Below are 18,946 nucleotides of genomic sequence, written 5' to 3'. Positions count from 1 at the left end.
TCTACCCAATTACAGAAAAACAAATGTCCCAATTCAGACACTTATTCAAAACATGATGATTTCCTCTTTTCTTACAGTTCTGTATTTGAAGGGCAATAAAAGAAAATTTTTTAACAAAAGATGTAAATTTTAGACAGCTCTTAATAACCTCTCAAACTCTTAATAACGACAGACTTAAACCATGTAAAAATACTCAAATTAGTCACATATGCTCTTAGCTTATTTTCATACTTAAACAAGTCTTAAAGTAGAAAGGACTTTAATTCATCAAACGTAAAACTTTTTAATACAGAAGGCATTTTGTCCTTTGACTCAACTTCACATTTCACTTTGTTTCCATAGAAGAGGAAGCATTAAAATTTTATCCACAATAATTAAAAATCAGAAGGAATGTGCTGACCTTAAAAAAGCTGCTTACCAGAAATCCCAGTCCTCTGGAGTCACAGTGAGCAATTCCTTGTCATACCCTTTCTCCTTGACCAGGAACTGAGCAAAGCTATTATAAATGAGCTGTTAATAAAAAGAAGGAAAAAAGACAGATTAAATGTAAAATTCACTATTCATTCTTAGCTTCACAGACCTGAAAACCTAATGGAATCAGTCATGAGACAGGTGGGAGGGAATCTGTAGTATCTGTAATTGTGAAGCTCTGCAGGTTAACACTCCGTCCCAAGCAATTTACCCACTCCTGAGAGCCCCAGGGAGCTGCTGTGTCTTTTTTATTCCATCAGTATACAATTATACCACCAAGGACAATTATTAATCTTACTCCCAAAGCCTAATGGGCTGGAGATCATTAAGACTTGACAAAGCTTTGTAAACTGATTTAACAGATCTCCAGAGGATAAACATAATGACCACTCTATCATCACATCCATCCTCCATCCACCCTTGCTAGAAAGGCCCCATGGCGGCTGATAATGCTAATTCATACACTGGGCCCCCCAAAATGGAGGCCACCCCACTGGCCCAGCTCTGGTCACAAATCTAAACCTAAGACAGTGTGCGCTTACACAAAACCCCTGTCAAGGAGACCTAACATACACCAATCACAATCCTCCACGTCAGCTTTAGCTCGCTTACCTCACCCTAGAAAACAGGACCTAAAGTGCCTATCAGGGAATCCCTGACCTCTTAGCCAATCATGCCCTATTTCTGTGGTGCCTCTTCTAACACTCTATAAAACACGGTCTTGCCCAAAATCTCTGGGGGAGAGTACTCCACTGCTTGTGGGGCACTGCACTCTCCCAATCTGTGGATTATCTTCTCCAAAGGAAGGACATCAAACTCATTACTTACTACCTTATTTTAGTTTTGTCATCTGACACAGGGGAGTCTCAAAGAGAAACACACATAGGGACCAGGCAGGTAATCTAAAGAAGGAATCATGGTGCCTCCATCAGACAAAGTGAGTATCTTTTTTTCCCCACCATAAGAAAAGCTAAGGAAACAGGAAAAAGGAAGCCTCTGGAAGCAAGCACAAAGATAAATGCTCTGCTGATGGCTGACAGATCTTTTCATTCTCAACAACAACAAAATGACAGGTTTTCTGAGACTGAAGAGTGTCCAAGGAGACACACTGAGCAAGCTGACCCTCCTTCTCCAGATGTTAACCCATGGCAGGTTTTGATAGCATTGGAATGGCACAAGGGGGAAGCGAGAATAGATACAGGAAGAGTTGTAGGAGGGCTTCCCTGGTGGCGCAGTGGTTGAGAGTCCGCCTGCCGATGCGGGGGACATGGGTTCGTGCCCCGGTCCGGGAAGATCCTACGTGCCGCGGAGCGGCTGGGCCCGTGAGCCATGGCCCCTGAGCCTGCGCGTCCGGAGCCTGTGCTCCGCAACGGGAGAGGCCACAACGGTGAGAGGCCCACATACCGCAAAAAAAAAAAAAAGTTGTAGGAGAAGGCCTCCCTGAGGAGGTGATGTACACACTGACACCTGCAAGATGGAGCAGTTAGCTGGGCGAATCCAGTGGGGAGAGGGCAATCCAAGTCCAGGGGGGCACACAGCTGAAGTTGGGGATTGGGGTTAGTCACTCAGGTACAAAGTACTACGAACAAAAAATACACATCATGATCCTGCCTGCAAGGTACCAGTGCCCTGGGATTAAGAGATGTAAATCCCATGTTAATGAAAATCCTCAGATGCTTAGAGCAGTGCATGGCATACAAGTAAATTCAATTTAAGTATTGCTATTATTATCAGTCGGGCGCTGGTTAAAAAAAAAAAAAAAAAAGGTCCTGACTTGTAGCATTTGCTCATTTCCATGGTATAGTTACCCCCACCATGGCCAGTTTCAAGCTACCAATGGTTACTGCACACCATCAGACTTGCCTCTGGTCAAAGTATTTATTCAACCTTGGACAACTGGAGTGTCTCATCCCTTGGCAATACTGATTAACATATGGGCATGTGATTCCAATGAGGTCAGATTCCTTCCCAAGAGAAAGGGCCCTTTCTAGCAGGGATGCCACCAGGGGCGTCCAGAGCTGTGTTCCTTACCTCTCCAAGGAGATGGTTCTGTAATAGGAGAGAATGGGGTCAATGTGTAAAGAGGAGCAGAGAACAGAGGTGCTGAGAAAAGCAGGGAATCTGTGCCTTTGAAAGCCCCCTTCTTGGGGTTTCCCTGGTGGCACAGTGGCTGAGAGTCCGCCTGCCGATGCAGGGGACACGGGTTCGTGCCCCGGTCCGGGAAGATCCCACATGCCGCGGAGCGGCTGGGCCCGTGAGCCATGGCCGCTGAGCCTGTGCGTCCGGAGCCTGTGCTCCGCAGTGGGAGAGGCCACAACAGTGAGAGGCCCGCATACTGAAAAAAAAAAAAAAAAGTCCCTCTTCTAGTCCCAAGGCCTTGGTCCTTGAAGCTCTTCCTCAAATTATGTTGAGTCACCACAGAAGCCTTCATGGCACAGGGCCTCCACCACCCACCCCCTTGCTCTCCCAGCCTTAACTGCCACTTACTTTCTCAACAGTCTCACCTGACTAATAACCACACACAATCCACAGCGGGTGCAAACTGGTGCCCTGTGGGTCCTACGCAGACCACAAATTATATTTGGTTCCCACTGAAGGCTGCCAGATAAAATATGAAACACCCAGCTCAATTTGATTTTCGGCTAAACAACAGATAATTTTATAGTATGAGTTTATCCCATGAAATATCTGGAACACCCATATACTAAAAATGTTTTTTTATTTGAAATTCAAATTGAACCGGTGTCCTGTATTTTTCTTTGCTACATCTGGCAACCCTATAATCCTGCTGTGTTCGAAAATGAGCTAGCGTTTAAAAATTGAAAGACTTCTCATACAAGCTTAGATTTCTAATTTGTCTTGAGAGAATTAGATCTGACAAGACTGAGCCTTTACCTATGCCCACGGCAAATGCTGGCAGGAGTTGAGCACAGCTGCGCTTGAGGAGGGGCGTGCGCGCACTCTCCCAGCCGCACATTTAAGTTAACTGCCTGGGTCCAAACACTCCTGAGTCAGCAACTCCAGGACAGCACAGGTGTCATCATTTCTACGATGCTTTTCCTGAGGCCCCCGGTGAGGCGACGCACCCAGTTTCACGTTTGCACGACACTCTGCACTTAACTAAATGCCTATGAGACCGATATGAGAGGCACGCGCAGTGATCCATGATGCAGCGCCACTGCCATCTCCGGCATCTTCTCCTGCAACGCCCCACCTTCTGCTTAACACCCAGCAGATCCAGGCGCTGTTTCTCACCTTTAGGTCCTTGCACTGGCCATACTTCCTCTGCCAGAAATGCTCCTCTCTGCCTCCTCACCTGCCACTTGTAACTCCTGTGCTGGGACCCAAGCATCACTCACTCCAAGGACTCTCCTCTGAGATGTGCAGCACACATAAAGCCTGGTGGGAGGTAGCAGAGACCTGCCAGCTGGACCACCTTGCTGGGTGACCCTGGATAAGCTACTAATCCTTTCTGTGACTCAGTGTCCTCATCTCTAAATGATGATAATAACATCTAACTCACATGGTTGTAAGGGTCAAACCAGTTTATATAGCAGAATGCTTATTAGAATACTGGCTGTTAGTGCTATTTTCAGTTACTAAAATACCTATTATTTATGCAATTGTTCCACAATTATTTATTGAATCCCGTACGTGCACACAGTCAGCTTGGCACACAGAACACACAATAAACTGTCACAGATACTGATGTCAAGGGGCCATGGCTCTAGGATCTAGGGAAAGATTCCAGCAAGTAAACAGGAAAATTTAATGCAGTGTGTAAGTACTGTGAGAAATTAAGGTTTTTATGGAAAACTGCAGATGGGATAGGGACAGAAAGGTAAACTTTAGGGGGCCAGGCTACTTAAGATGAGACCTGCCAGCTGAGGAGTTTGTGTGATGAAGGGAGGAGGGCCCCAGGCACAGGTAACAGTCAGTCAGCAGCAAGGACCAGGCAATGCTGCCCTCAGCACAGGGGACCAGAACTAACCTTTCAACACCTTTACCCATTACAAGGCCACCTGAAGACCTGTGTTATCTCTGTATCCCTAACTCTATTATGGTGCTCAGCACATTGCTGGTACTTAATAAAAGATTTCTGAACCAAACAGGATATAAAACGCACTAGGTTAATGTTTTCAACCTTTAAATATCACTTATATTCGAGGTTTATAGCAAAGAACTCTTGTCTTTTAACGATCCTGTATTCTGAAATTTTATGCTCACTCATGCACAAAATTGGCTCTAATGACAATGGTTTTAACAATATTTCCTTCAGATGAAAGTGACTAGGGAGGAAATGCAAGAAAATGTTAATCAGGAGAAGATGTGAAAGGCAAAGGGAAGGAAAATATGAGTCAAAGACCTAGAGGAACCAGTGGCCAAGGATCAAGAAGTAAAGTCTCCTCAACTCTCTGCATGACTAAGGAAGCACCTGTACAGCAGGAAAGCAGGAAAGTATAACAGAAGGAACAGTACACTTCTTTTTTTCCACCATCTGTACATAGAGAACATGAGTAATTCACTGTTTTGACCTTTGAGGGGTACCTGAACTGCTGATTGGAGCACTGACCTCACCATACTGAGGAGCAGCCCTGGCTGATGCCTGCACCAGCGGCCAGGAGCTCTATTCATAAGTGGTCAGGCTGGGGAATGATATGGGTGGTGACTATAAAAGCAAACACTTGTATGTGTCCAACACAGCTCTAAGCATTATACATCCTTTACCCTTTTAATCCTTTCAACAACCTTTCCAGGCAAATCCAATTATTAGCCCCATTTTACAGATAGGGAAACTGAGAATAGACACGGGTTAAGGAACTTGCCCGAGGTCATAGAGCTAGGAACAGAGGAGCTGGTGCCCTCTGTCTGCAGTCTGGCTGCAGAGTCCTCGCTTTGACTACCATAACCAGCTTATTCTGCTTGGATACTTACATATTTGACTAAAAAAAAAAAAAAGTTAATTTTTCAAAATTAGTTTCCTTGTGAAACCAAAAGAATGGGGGAGGGAGAACAATTCACTTCAGGGTACAGGTGTGGAATCATACACACCCCACTTCCCCCTCCCTCCTTAAGTGCAGTGATGACCCAGGCTGTTGTCAGGATTAGACCTTACTCAAGGTGCATGGAGCACGCAACAGGTGAGCAAAATTTATTTCCTTCTCTTGGCAAAAGGCAAAATTAGGGCTAACATGTTAATGACTTTTCGGTTAGTCTTCCAATATACCACACAATTTCTCCCGGACTGCAGTGTTTAAAAATTGACAGGCGGTCTCATGGACGTGCAAAAGAAAAACGCAGCCAAAGAAAATACAAGTCGTTAACCAGGTGGCTGTATCGGCGCTCTGCTGGTGGCCAGAACGATTTGCTGAGAAGTTCCAAGGCTGGGGATATGCAATGGACACCCCGAGTTCCCCTAGCCCCACCCTTCCTCTGACCCAGGAACCGTTTCCCTAGCCCAGTCTTGCACGACTTGTTCCTCCTTCGCCCCTTTTCTTCCCTACCCATCTCTCAAACTTGGCTAAGGGCTGGGCTAAATAAGCCGGTACCCACAGCACGGGCGGGGATGGGGGAATGCACACTTCCTTCCGCCCCGCCTCGCCGTGGGAGGCCGAGTTCTGCGCAAAGGCGCGGCGGCTGCAGGGCCCCGGCGACGCTCGCCGCCGCCTAAGCCGGGAGGAAACTCGAGCCCCAGCCGCCATGAAGACTGCACGCCGTGCGCCCCGGCAGCCCGCGCCACTCACCCGGGCGCTCTCAGGCAGGTTGTAGCGACACAGAGTGTGGTCCAGGTCGAAGCCGACCACGTCGCAGGCGGCCAGGGAGAAGTGCTGAGCCATAGCTGCGCGCGAAGCACCAGAGAGCTCCTAGACGCCGAGAGGCGACGAAGAGCGCACGGGCAGGACGTTGCGGGACTACCAGGCAGGACGCGGCGGGGCGGGGCGGGGCTGCGGCCGCCCCCTGAACGCCGCACCGCTGCCCCTCGCGCTTCCCGCGCCCGCCAGCCCCGCCCCCGGCCGCGCTTCTGCCCGCCCCTCGCGGCCGGACTTCCCCGCGCCCCGACTGGCCGGTTCGCTGCCTGGCTTTCCGCTGACACTCCCAGACCGGCTCCTGCCTCACTGTCACCACCCTGACCCCCGCCCCGAAGTCCCGAAGGCGGGATGTGACCAGGAGCGGAGCCGCTGCTGCAGGAATTGGAGGCGGCACTAAGCCCCTGTTGGCGCATCGCCTTCGCCGCAGAATTAACCGGGCCTCCCCTTGGTTTTCAAGGCGCCAGGGAAACCAAGAGAATGTCAAGGTACACCTGACCCTTTACTCTTGTGTGCGAAATAATATAAGATTATGGATAAAATTTTATCCACTAATATTCCCCTGACCCAATTAGCCTATAATTTGGAAGATTTTTTTTGCCCATGAGATCTCTAACTATGGATTCAATCAAAAACTTTATATTCTTTAGTAAATTCCTAAGTGTATTTGTAAGTAGAATGGGAGACCTTTCAACATTTCACCCCCTGGAGCGCGTTAGAAAATAAATTTATTAGAAATCGTGAAGGACCATTTTGCAAAATGACAATGATTAAGGAAACCAATACTGGTTGTTATTTGATTATCCTATTTTTTATTGTAATGCATTTTTTCTATGAAAGGATATTAGAAACTTCATAGAACATACTACAGAAGAGAGAACTTTATGCAAACAGAAAGGTTTAAAGTTTATAGAACACAATAATTTGAATGACAGTATTTTCAATTCTCTCAAGGACTGTTTATAGCTAGTATCATTTTAGATGGATGAAGGGCTAGGACTTTGAGACCTTTAAAATAATTTAAAAGAGAAAATACAAATTATTTAAAAGAGAAATACAAGTCATTTACAAGAGAAAATACAAACATTGACGTTAAAAAGAGAAGATATAAATGTATTATCTTTGTACTGCTTCTGTTTGAAATTTAAAGGAACACTTTACCCAATAGAAAAAAATCAATAGTCATGACATAATGAAAATATAATTGGTTGAGAATTCCATTTAACCCTTACAAATACTAACACTTGTGGGGCTAATAGACAAACCAAGGAATTGATTTAGTACAGTAAATAGTTCAATCTAGTAGGACACTTATTATACGTAGTAGATCCATTTGAATAAATTGATAACTTGTTCCATTATAACTTGTAAAAGCCCCAAACAAATCTCTCTGGAAGAGGACAGGAAAGAATCCTCAAGAAGATTGAGTGGGGACTTCCCTGGTGGCCCAGTGGTTAAGAATCCACCTGCCAACACAGGGGACACGGGTTCGATCCCTAGTCCGGGAAGATCCCATATGCCATGGAGCAGCTAAGCCCGCGCATCACAACTACTGAAGCCCGGGCGCCACAACTACTGAAGCCCCGGTGCCCTAGAGCCCATGCTTCACAACAAAAGAAGCCACCACAATGAGAAGCCCCCTCATTGAGACGAAAAGTAGCCCCTGCTCGCCACAACTAGAGAAAGCCCATGCACAGCAACGAAGACCCAACGGAACCAAAAAAAAAATTTTTTTATTAAAAAAAATAAGATTGAGCTGTTCACTGATTAGAGCCCAACACCATGTCTTTAATGTCTGTGAATCAAAAAAGACAAAAGCTGGATTGTATCATAGCTTGTACCTATTTCCCTTTTGTGAGTCTATTGGCCATAGAACTGACCTTAGCATTCCTCTTTGGCCCCTGCAGTAGAGTGCCTGCCAAGGTCAAACTTTCAGGTAGACTACACATTGAAGGCCATAAGTCTCCTTGGAGGATATCTTGTTTTATTGTGCGATTAGGCACTTTAGGGACTTCCCTTAGTAATGTAAATGTACAAGTGCACTCATTGTTAGAAGGAAGAGTATGAAAGGATGTTTTTTTCATGGCATAAGTGTCCCTTGGACTGGAGAGTTGGCCCTTAGACCTGAACATGCTTAACAACAGTTGTATCTCTGCTGAGAAACAACTGTTATACATCTTATATTCCTCACGGTCTTGTGCTAGACAGCCTACAACATTTACACTTTGTAGGAGGGTTTAGAAAATTATCGGATCCCATCATCCTGAAAGATCTGCCACTCCTCCTGGAGCTCCACTCACATTTCTTGGCCACTAACCTCAAAGCTCAGTCTAATTCCTCTAAGAACACATGGGATGGTTTCCCTCTTTCCCTTCACTCCTTACATAACCCTGAACTTAAATACAGACATTAGCTTTGTTTCACAGGCTTATTTTCAAATGAAGATATTTTCTTTTTTTCTGTACATTAAACTTTTATCAAATGTAGTGGTATATCACCTCTTCTATTGTCAACCAAAAGTTCAATGTTCTACTCAGATTCCAATTAATTTCTGTTTCTTTGAGTGATATATAAAATATGCCAGTGTTAGGGACTGAATTGTGTCCCCCAAAGTTCATACGTTGAAGCCCTAAGCCCCAATGTGACTACATTTGGGTATATGGACTTAAGGAGGTAAGTATGGTTAAATAAGGTCATGATAGTGGGGACCTATCAGTATGGCTGGTGTGATTATAAGAAGAGGAAAAGACACAAGGGATGCACATACACAAAAGAAAGGCCACGTGAGGACATGAAGAAGGTTCAGCCTGCAAGCAAGAGAGGTTTCATGGCAAACCAGCCCTACCTACACCTTGATCTTTTTTTTTTTTCCCACATCTCTTTTGGAGTATAAATGCTCCACAACACGGCGTCAGTTTCTACTGCACAACAAAGTGAATCAGCCACACGCATACATACATCCCCACATCCCCTCCCCCCCCGACACCCCCACCCTACCCACCCCATCCCTCCGGGTCCTCACAAAGCACCGAGCTGAACCCCCTGGCATCACGCAGCAGCCTCCCACCCTACACCCAGTACTGCACATTCGTCAATGCTACCCTCTCACTTCCTCCCAGCTTCCCTCCCCTACCCCCTCCCCTACCCCACCCCCCTCAAGTCCGTTCTCTACGTCTGCGTCTTTATTCCTGCCCTGCAACTAGGTTCATCAGTACCCCTTTTTAAAATTCCATATATATGTGTTAGCATATGGTATTTGTTTTGGGGTTTTTTTTTTCTTTTATTTATTTTCCCAGAATTTAATTAGGCTTATTTTTTGTTGCAACAGCTTTCAAATTCTTTTTTTATTCTTTTTTTAATGGAAGTGTAGCAGATGTACAATCATATAAGTTACAGGTGAACAATAGTGATTCACAATTTTTAAAGGTTATACTCCATTTATAGTTATTATAAAATATTGTTTATATTCCCCGTGTTGTACAGTACAACCATGGAGCTTATTTTATACCTAAGTTGATTTGCATTTTTTTAAACATCTTTATTGGTGTATAATTGCTTTACAATGTTGTGTTAGTTTCTGCTGTATAACAAAGTGAATCAGCTATATGTATACATATAACCCCATATCCCCTCCCTCTTGCATCTCCCCACCACCCTCCCTATCCCACCCCTCTAGGTGGTCACAGAGCACCAAGCTGATTTCCCTGTGCTGTGCAGCTGCTTCCCACTAGCTACTTTACATTTGGTAGTGTATATATGTCAATGCCACTCTCTCACTTCGTCCCAGCTTACCCTTCCCCCTCCCCATGTCCTCAAGTCCACTCTCTATATCTGCCTCTTTATTCCTGTCCTGCCCCTAGGTTCTTCAGAACCTTTTTTTTTTTTTAGATTCCATATATATGTGTTAGGATATGTTATTTGTTTTACTCTTTCTGACTTATTTCACTCTGTATGACAGACTCTAGGTCCATCCACCTCACTACAAATAACTCAATTTCGTTTCTTTTTATGGCTGAGTAATATTCCATTGTATATATGTGCTACATCTTCTTTATCCATTCATCTGTCGATGGACACATAGGTTGCTTCCATGTCCTGGCTATTGTAAATAGAGCTGCAATGAACATCATGGTACATGACTCTTTTTGAATTATGGTTTTCTCAGGGTATACGCCCAGTAGTGGGATTGCTGGGTCGTATGGTAGTACTATTTTTAGTTTTTTAAGGAACCTCCATACTGTTCTCCATAGGGGCTGTATCAATTTACATTCCCACCAGCAGTGCAGGAGGGTTCCCTTTTCTCCACACCCTCTCCAGCGTTTACTGTTTGTAGATTTTTTGATGATGGCCATTCTGACCGCTGCACCTTGATCTTGGTCTTTCAGCTTTCAGAACTGTGAGAAAATAATTTCCTGTTATTTAAACCTCTCAGTCTGTGGTACTCTGTTAAGGCAGCCTCAGCAGACTAACATATAGATGTTGTTGTGTCCAGTGTAGCAAATAATATGTGTTGTTTGAAAGATCTTTGCTTAAGTTTTTTGCTTATTTGTTAGTTTATAAAATCTTGGTACTTTTATTTGTGTGTAATATCAATATCATGCTGTGAAGTTTTAGGGTTTCTTTAGTACTCCTTGTACGTATACATTTTTTCTTATAATTAGGAAGTTATAAAATAATTTTGAAAAGCTCAGAAATAAGTTATGATTTTTTTTTTTTTTTTTTGCGGTACGCGGGCCTCTCAATGTTGTGGCCTCTCCCGTTGCGGAGCACAGGCTCCGGATGCGCAGGCTCAGCGGCCATGGCTCACAGGCCCAGCCGCTCTGCAGCATGTGGGATCCTCCTAGACTGGGGCACGAACCCATGTCCCCTGCATCGGCAAGCGGACTCTCAACCACTGCACCACCAGGGAAGCCCAGAAGTTATGATTTTTATTGCTGATTTTCTAGAGTTGAATTTCATCATTATAACTGACCTACCTTTTAATAAAGCTAATACTGTAATTTAGGAACTTTAACCTTAGGTTTGGCTTTTACTTAATTTGTTATTTACCTAAATAATAACTTTGTGATCAGCTAGCTTAAGTTTTAGACACTAAAATAACTCACTAAGTGATATTTTGTGGATTTATAATACTGTATTTTAACATCTACATTGTAAATGTTATTTACCAAACATTTGGGGGTGGGGGGAATGGCCTGATTGTTTAATCTTTCATTAGTTTAAAATGTGCTTTTCTAAATACCCCAAAGTAAACATAATGTTCAACCTTTTATATAGTATAAGCCAATCTACACGTCTTCTCTGGGTCATATAATTTGTTTAAGGGGAAATAATAAAGACTATTTAGTACTTTAAAAAAATGATAAAATGTACAAATGACTAAAAATTAATCTCTCTAAACCATTTAGCTAAATAGAACCGAAAGCTGATTTATAATACTGGGCTGTGGCCTTAAGATGGCAGTAGTTCTGCACTAGGAATATATTTCATTTAATTTCTTTAGTAACCTTACAATTTTTTAATAAAAAAATACATCATTTTCTACTCTCCATTTCTGCTCTTGCCACAAGAAGAGAAGGCTACTAAGAAATTTTAGTGTGCGTTTTTTTTGTGAGTCTAGTTATTTTTGATGGTGGAGAGGGAAAATGTGATGGGATGAGGTCCTTTGGTAGAAAACTTCTTATTAAGGTGTGTGTGAATAAAAAACCAAAATGTTTAAAATGTGAAATGAGCTCCTCTTGGAGAGAGAGCTAAAATACCAAATGGCAAAATTGTGATTCAAAAAGATCTCAAACAATGTAGCAATGAATTGAAATTTAATTGGGACAAATGTTGAGTTTTGGGTTAGGGTCAAGTAATTAACTTTATCAGTATATTATGGAGCATCTTGATTTATCAGAAGTTAAGTCAGAAAAAAATATGGATAAACTCAAGATGAACTCTGCTAGTTATGATTTGAACTCAGTTTCTCTTTAATTGGCTGTCACTTCACAATACTTCCCTTTGCCTTGGCTGTCCTTCTGGGGTGTGAATGTTCTACATTGCAGAAGGGCTAACATGTTGTCAAGGAGTCTGGGAAGAGAGTTTAGGTCCTTGGTTAATAGCATCCATACAACTGCTTTTCCTCAGCTAGACCATCCCTGTCAGTCTTTGGTTGCCTCTGGTCACACTGGCCACACCATCAGCAGCCATCCCTGCTGCATAAACTCTGAAACACCTCTAGTTACAGTGTCATCAGGAAAGTGTTTAGTTTCACCCAAACCATGAAACCATTCCACACTCAGCCAACCTCTGTTCCTCTCTTGAGCAGTTCCAGGAAACTTTCACAGGAGACTTTTGGTTTCGTTATGGTGGAGTCTGGCTACCTCAGACCCTTTTTCTACCTAGTTGTGACCCACCATTCCTATTCTAGTGATTGTCCTGTGCTGTCATAGGACATTCTGCAAAGCTTTTTTTCTCTTAGAATTTCAAATGAGAATTAAGACTCGATTCTCTCTTTGGGACTCTCAAGCTCATGTGGAAGGTTCTGTTGCCTTCCATACAGGGGATTTAACCTTGCAGTGGGACAGAACGTAGGGTTCCTTTCTCAGAGACCCATACAAATGGCCCTCTCTCATGCTCTCCATCCTGTTTCCCTGGGACTCACATTGTCAGATAAGGTACAGAATGCCTTTCAAGTACTTAGGTGAGTAAAAGTTTCGATTCTTCAAAGGCATCCAAATATGAACATATCTCAGAAACCCCTTATGAAGTGTGGTCCAGTCAATGTGGAGTTCCCCATGGCTCAGGCATGAATCCATAATTTCTTTATCTCCGAACCTCTTAAGCAGGATGTTCACTTTCATGACAAATACTGAATGCATCTTATCTGTATATTTTCATTTTTGACCTTTTATCTCCTTCCAATCATGCATTTTTTATGATGTACAAAAAGTTTCATTAAATGAGTAACACCTCTCATAACTTAATATAGTTTGATTCTTTACTTTGCCACAGTTTCTTCATCTGTAGAATCAGATATTTGAAAGTTTTTTTAAATATAGTATCTATTTATTATTTTAAAAAACGACTTTCAAAATTGATTATTTTATTGCTCATCCACCCTTCTCTACCAATGTTTTTTCGTAAACCCCTGGTAACAAAAATATTCCACACCAACCCTTTTGAAAAGCAGTATACAAATGAGTATCAAGAGTCTTAGAAATGGTTTATATGTGTTGACATCTTTAATCCAATTCTAGACATCCATCCTAAGATCTCTATCCCAGAGAAACATCAGGTAACAGGGTAACTGGGTAATGGTACCGATATACTCTTCCATAATTTGACCCACTCCTGTGTTTCAGCTGAACATTCCAACCACTATTCCTCTAAAATGGATTCTTAAAAAGCATTCAATTAATACAAAAGAAGGCAGACAAAGAGAAAAAAATAAAAGGAATGCTGAACAGTTGGGAGCAATAGAAAGCAAGTAACAATATGGTAGATTTAAACACAGGCATAATGATAATTATATTAAATGTAAATTATCTAAAGACTGCAATTAAAAGTCAGAGGTTATCAGGTTTGTTCAAAAAGCAAGATCTGAGTACGGCATCTAAAGAAACCAACTTTACACATGAAGCTATAAATACCATTTGAAAATATTGGAGATGCACCATGAGGTATCTGCCATCATGAAAGACTTTAATATAGTAATCCGCTTTATTAGTTTTCTCTAACATATTTCTATATAAATTGACTTGTTATAAACAAAAATAAAAGATATAAACAAAGAAGGACTGTTGCTTAGATTTCTAAATTTCTGGATCTTAAAGCAAAATCAGTTTAGCAGTCAAAAGATTTGTTAGGCAGGAAGCAAAAAGCAAATCATGTATTATCTCCCCTATCTTTGTTTTTGAGTTGCTTTTAACCTCTTTTCTCTATACTTCATACCTACCTACCCACAGAAACTGGTATTGGGATTTGTGGAAACACAATTACAAACATATCTGGTTGGCTAAGGTGGGTTTCCAGGCCACACCTGTCCCCTTCTCCATCACCACAGTTCCCACTCACAAGTGGCTTACAGTCCTTTAAAAACGTGGCTGGGCTTTTCAGGATCGGGGATGGGAAGTACAATGAGCAATTCTGTGGTCGTTCTGTGGTTGCTGCTTCTTAATCCTTTCACCTTTTTTGTTAGCATAAAGAAAAGCTCTACTCATTTTGACCATATTAGCTAGTTCTGCCTCATAATAGGAGCACTAGTTAGAAATGGAGTTGAGTAATAGGAAATCCTCCCACTTCTGTAAGGTACATGTTCCCCATTACTGTTAAGTACATTAAGTATTTTTTCTTTAGGGTTGTTTTATTATTACCTGTTTTTGTGTCAGGCTTCTCTACCAGCTGTAAGTTATTTCAGACTGGGACCTGTGTCTTGTGCGTCTTTGTATCTCAGTCCGTAGCACACAGCCTGGCACATAATGCCCATTGAATGAATGTATGAATTTCCATTTCCTAATTTCCATCTTCATCCATTGTGAATTTTTGAATGGGTTCAAAGAAGCTTTTACTTGGAGGCAGGAGACACTATATTTCACTGACACTCTAAATCCATGTTCTCAGTAATCAATAAATCAGGATTTCATAGATTTATAATAAAGATTTTAATCTCTTGGAGCCACAGTTTCAGGCAGTGTTCTGACAACCATTAATTTTTAGTCCTGTCAAATACTAGTATAAGTGTATCAGGCACTAATTTTTCATTTGACCTTTGGTAGACTCTTCACTGTCTACATAAGAGCTCTCATGCAGGCTGTATAAATTATCATAGGGTAAAAATAGCCTATGCTAACATTTTGGGAACCTAAGAATTAACTTCCCCAGTCACACTTACTTTTTAACGGTGCATCATGTAGAAAAATACTCATTTTAAAAGCTTTAGTTTATAAAATTTATTGTGAGGTTCACAGAATTTTTCTAGTTTCTATTAATAGATGCTGCCTATATTAAGATAATATTGCCTATTAAACTCTTCATTAGAACTGTTGACCCTTGGAAAATAGCATTTTTTTATACACTGTAATTTATTCTTGTTCTTAAAGCTGTATTTTAAAAATGTCATTTGGACATGCAAACAGTTCTTAATGAGAACGGTTGAATAAATTCTGCTTTTGGCTTGCAGTGGAAGTGTCAATATATGCACAATTTATTATTATTAGTTTCTTCTGGAAATTAGCCAGGTAAGCAATATAAACAATATGCCCATTTTTTTCTTTTTTCTTTTTTTTTTTGCCCCCAAATATGACAGTACTCCAAGGAGAGTACACAAGTGCTACAGAGTCTCTGGGTGCACACGTGACCTCTGTCCTCTCTCTCTCTCTCTCTCTCTCTGTGGCGTATGGGCGTGTACACACTCACATGGCGCACTTGCACGTGGGTAAGGGGGCTTGTCAATGAGTGGAGGAATAGCAAACAATATTGAGCTTCTTCCATGCTCCAGTCATTGTGTTAATAAGAACATTAAGTAATGACCTCACTTGATCATCACAACATAGAGGTAGGTAAGAGCATACTCATTTTACAGATGAAATTCAAATCCAGATCTGTGTGACAAGAAGTCAGCCCCTTCTTTTTTTAAAGCTCTATTTCACTATAGTTATTTATGCATAATACATGTGTGTGGTAAACAAAAATGAAGCCAATAGAATGAAAGTGAAAATTGTCTTTCACCATTACTCAACAAGTTATAATTTATCTTCCTAGAAATAACTGCTGTAAGTTGAATAAATGTCCTTACAGACCTATTCCAACATACAAAAATGTAAATATTATATATTTTTAATATTTAAATATATATATATATATTTATCAACCTACTTCAGTCCCTGCCTTCATATTTCCCATTCCTGAAGATTTTAGTTCTTAGCTCATTGTAATTTTTTCCATCTCCACTTCTCTCTTAATTTTGAATGTTTCCAATACCCTAGCCTCTCAATTCCTTTAACTTCTCTTCTACAATGATCTTGTCACTCACACCATTTCAGTGGCCCACTCCCACCTTCTTTATCATCTCAAAAACAAGCATCCCACTCTCTTGCTACTCGCTTCTGTTTTCCAGCTCATGTCTTCAGGTTTCCAGCTCCAACAATACTTGAGTCCACTGATAACTACAATCCAATGATTCCCATCTCCTCTCCTCTGTCCTTCACTGCCATTATGTTCTCGCTTCTTTTTGCCAAGCTGAATATTCATGGAGAATCATTATCACCACTTAGTTGATACATCCTTAATTCCTATATTGTTTTTTCACCTCTTAAAAAAAATCACAACACTGGTTGTGGTAGATTTCAAAAACAACCATAATTCTTCTCTTCTTGTATCTATGCCCCTTGCAATATGACTCTGCAGACCGTCTCAGTAGGGGTCACATAAGTGTTATTTTCCAACAATTCATTAAACTGCAAGTTTAAGTTTTATGCACTTTTCTGTATGTTTGCTATACATCACAGTTTTGAAAGTTTAACTAAATAAGGCATTTATTTCACATGGAGTGTTGTGTGTATTAAAATACATAACACAGGGCATTCCCTGGTAGTCCAGTGGTTAGGGCTTCCACTGCAGTGGGCATGGGTTTGATCCCGCAAACAATGCGCATGGCTAAAAGAAAAAAAGAGAAAGCAGGGGAGACTACCGCATATCAGACAAAATAAACTAAGGACCCAACCCAAACTAACTCAAGAGACAAAATACATTAAAAAAAAAAACCTAATACAAAGCCTGGAACCATAAAAATTCCTCAGCAACATTTGTTTTTAGGAGTCTGTGTGTCCATCCCAAACTCTTTATGAGTCCTCCTATATCTAATAACTGGATTCTGGCCTGTTTAGACTCATTTTTCCAGATTGGTCAAGAGGCATTAGAAGCAGAACAAGATTGTCCCTATGGGAGTGTTCTTTTGTCTTTGATCTTGGGAATAAACAATAATGGTAGCCAACAAGTTAAATACCTCTGTCTAACAAATCCTTGGATGCCATGCTCATAACTGTTGGAAGATATTGAGGGTGTCCAGAAGATGTGATACTCTACTCCTGGATCAAAAAACCATCTCCTCCAGTTTTCATTCTCCAATGTACATTCTCTTGTAAGACATGTCAGTGTCCAGCTTTGTGTAACTGCTGTAAGAGCATGAGTTGATCTGGCAGGGTCAGAACAAACGAAGGAATCTGGTCATAGGCAGGATTTGCATCAAGATCTATGACCAAGTGAAGGTGATTCTCCATCTTCTTTGAAAGAAAGAAGCACAGGCTTTCTCCAGTGCCAGCACAGTCCCTGGAATATAGGAAGTAGTCAAAAAATGTTTGTTTAACGAGTAAGGGAATGTACAAATAAATACAATAATCAGGAAAGAAGTTAAGGGGTAATTACAGTTTAAATCAGAGGAGAGGAGACCATAACTTACAGAAAGATCATATTGAAATAGCACTGTGAACCTACTACAAGGATCAAATTACAAATCTGAATGAGGTAAGAGGTGAGAAGAAAAGCGTTGTTATTAGTTTCGTAATTCTAAAGCTTGGATTTAAATAATCACAAGAAGATAAATAATATTATTAACTATCTTTTATTGAGGGCTTACTTTGTGTCAAAAATTTTATAAGCATTTTACATCTATTATCTCATTTAATCTTCACAATGATCCATGTGGTGTAGATACTGTAATTATCCTCATTTTTACAGATGAGGAACTGGGCATCACAAGATTAAACAAAGAAAACCTCAAACTTGCTCATAGTCACGTAGATAGTAAGTAGCCATAGAAACGACAAAAACCTCGTGACCTAGCAGTCTATTCCATCCATAGCAGAGAAATGAATGGATGATGATGTTAAGAGCCAGTTTTTCTCCCAAAAGGAGAGAAGAGTTCAGCGAGCAGGTGGAAGAAGAGAAGCAGAGGGGCCTTGGTGAGAGCAGAGACCCCCGTGGGTGGTTGAAATGAGCCTAATCTCTGCGCCTCCCCTTCTGGCTGAGCACTCACGAGGGAGAGGATGATGGGGGCACCCCAGTGCAGTGAGTGTTCCTTGATTCCCAGGTTGTAACCAGAGAAGACCTCACCTAGAAAGTCACAGCAGGGAGGAGCCGTTGCAGATAAAACAGGGCAGCAGCTCAGATTCTCTTGTATCCTGGAGAAGAGTAGGAACTTTCCTTTGTCCCTGAATAGAGCTCTGAGGTAAGACTGCGGAGAGCTACAGATGAGAAGAGGCCTTGGGATGGGACAAGGGGACTTAGACCTCTCCAGTCTGACTGTTATACAAGGAAAGAATCTTAAGACAAGTTTTCAATATGGCTTTTTATGCCTACTAGTGGTCCCCATGGCAATTTGAATACTGTATATGAAGTTTTGCTATCTATGAAACTTTGACCATAATGCAATAAAAAAGTATTTTAAAAAATACTTTAAAATTTTTCCTCAAATTTAATTTTGCCCCTTATATATCTGATTACTTGCAGAAATAAAGCAACTGGATAAGCAAAGAAGAACCAGCATATTTCATTACCGAGAGGTAAGCTCATTAACTATATGGATTTGCCTGAGACCTCCCCAGTTTTAACACAGATAGTATTTTGTGCCAGGAGATCCTCAGTCCTTGGTAAACCAGGACTGTTGGTCAGCAGCAGCTGCATACAAA

General features: G+C 41.5%; 1 protein-coding gene across 2 annotated transcripts in view; it reads right to left on the bottom strand.

The window, feature by feature from the left end:
- Window positions 1-6,384, bottom strand: part of NT5DC1 (5'-nucleotidase domain containing 1) — a 120,998-nt gene extending 114,614 nt beyond the window's left edge. The window contains exons 1-2 of one of the 2 annotated variants that reach the window (XM_029223517.1): window positions 6,216-6,384; window positions 419-510 (exon numbers count right to left, since the gene is read on the bottom strand). In XM_029223517.1, the coding sequence (XP_029079350.1) occupies window positions 419-510; window positions 6,216-6,308 (185 nt within the window). In that variant the 5' untranslated portion in view covers window positions 6,309-6,384. The remainder of the gene's footprint in view (window positions 1-418; window positions 511-6,215) is intronic. The other variant, XM_029223518.1, reaches the window with a different exon arrangement.
- Between the last annotated feature and the right edge of the window lie 12,562 nt (window positions 6,385-18,946).

This window comes from Monodon monoceros, unplaced genomic scaffold (assembly GCF_005190385.1).
Source record: "Monodon monoceros isolate NGI ecotype Baffin Bay Population unplaced genomic scaffold, NGI_Narwhal_1 Super_Scaffold_15, whole genome shotgun sequence".
NCBI lineage: Eukaryota > Metazoa > Chordata > Mammalia > Artiodactyla > Monodontidae > Monodon > Monodon monoceros.
This window is presented reverse-complemented; position numbering and strand designations above follow the sequence as displayed.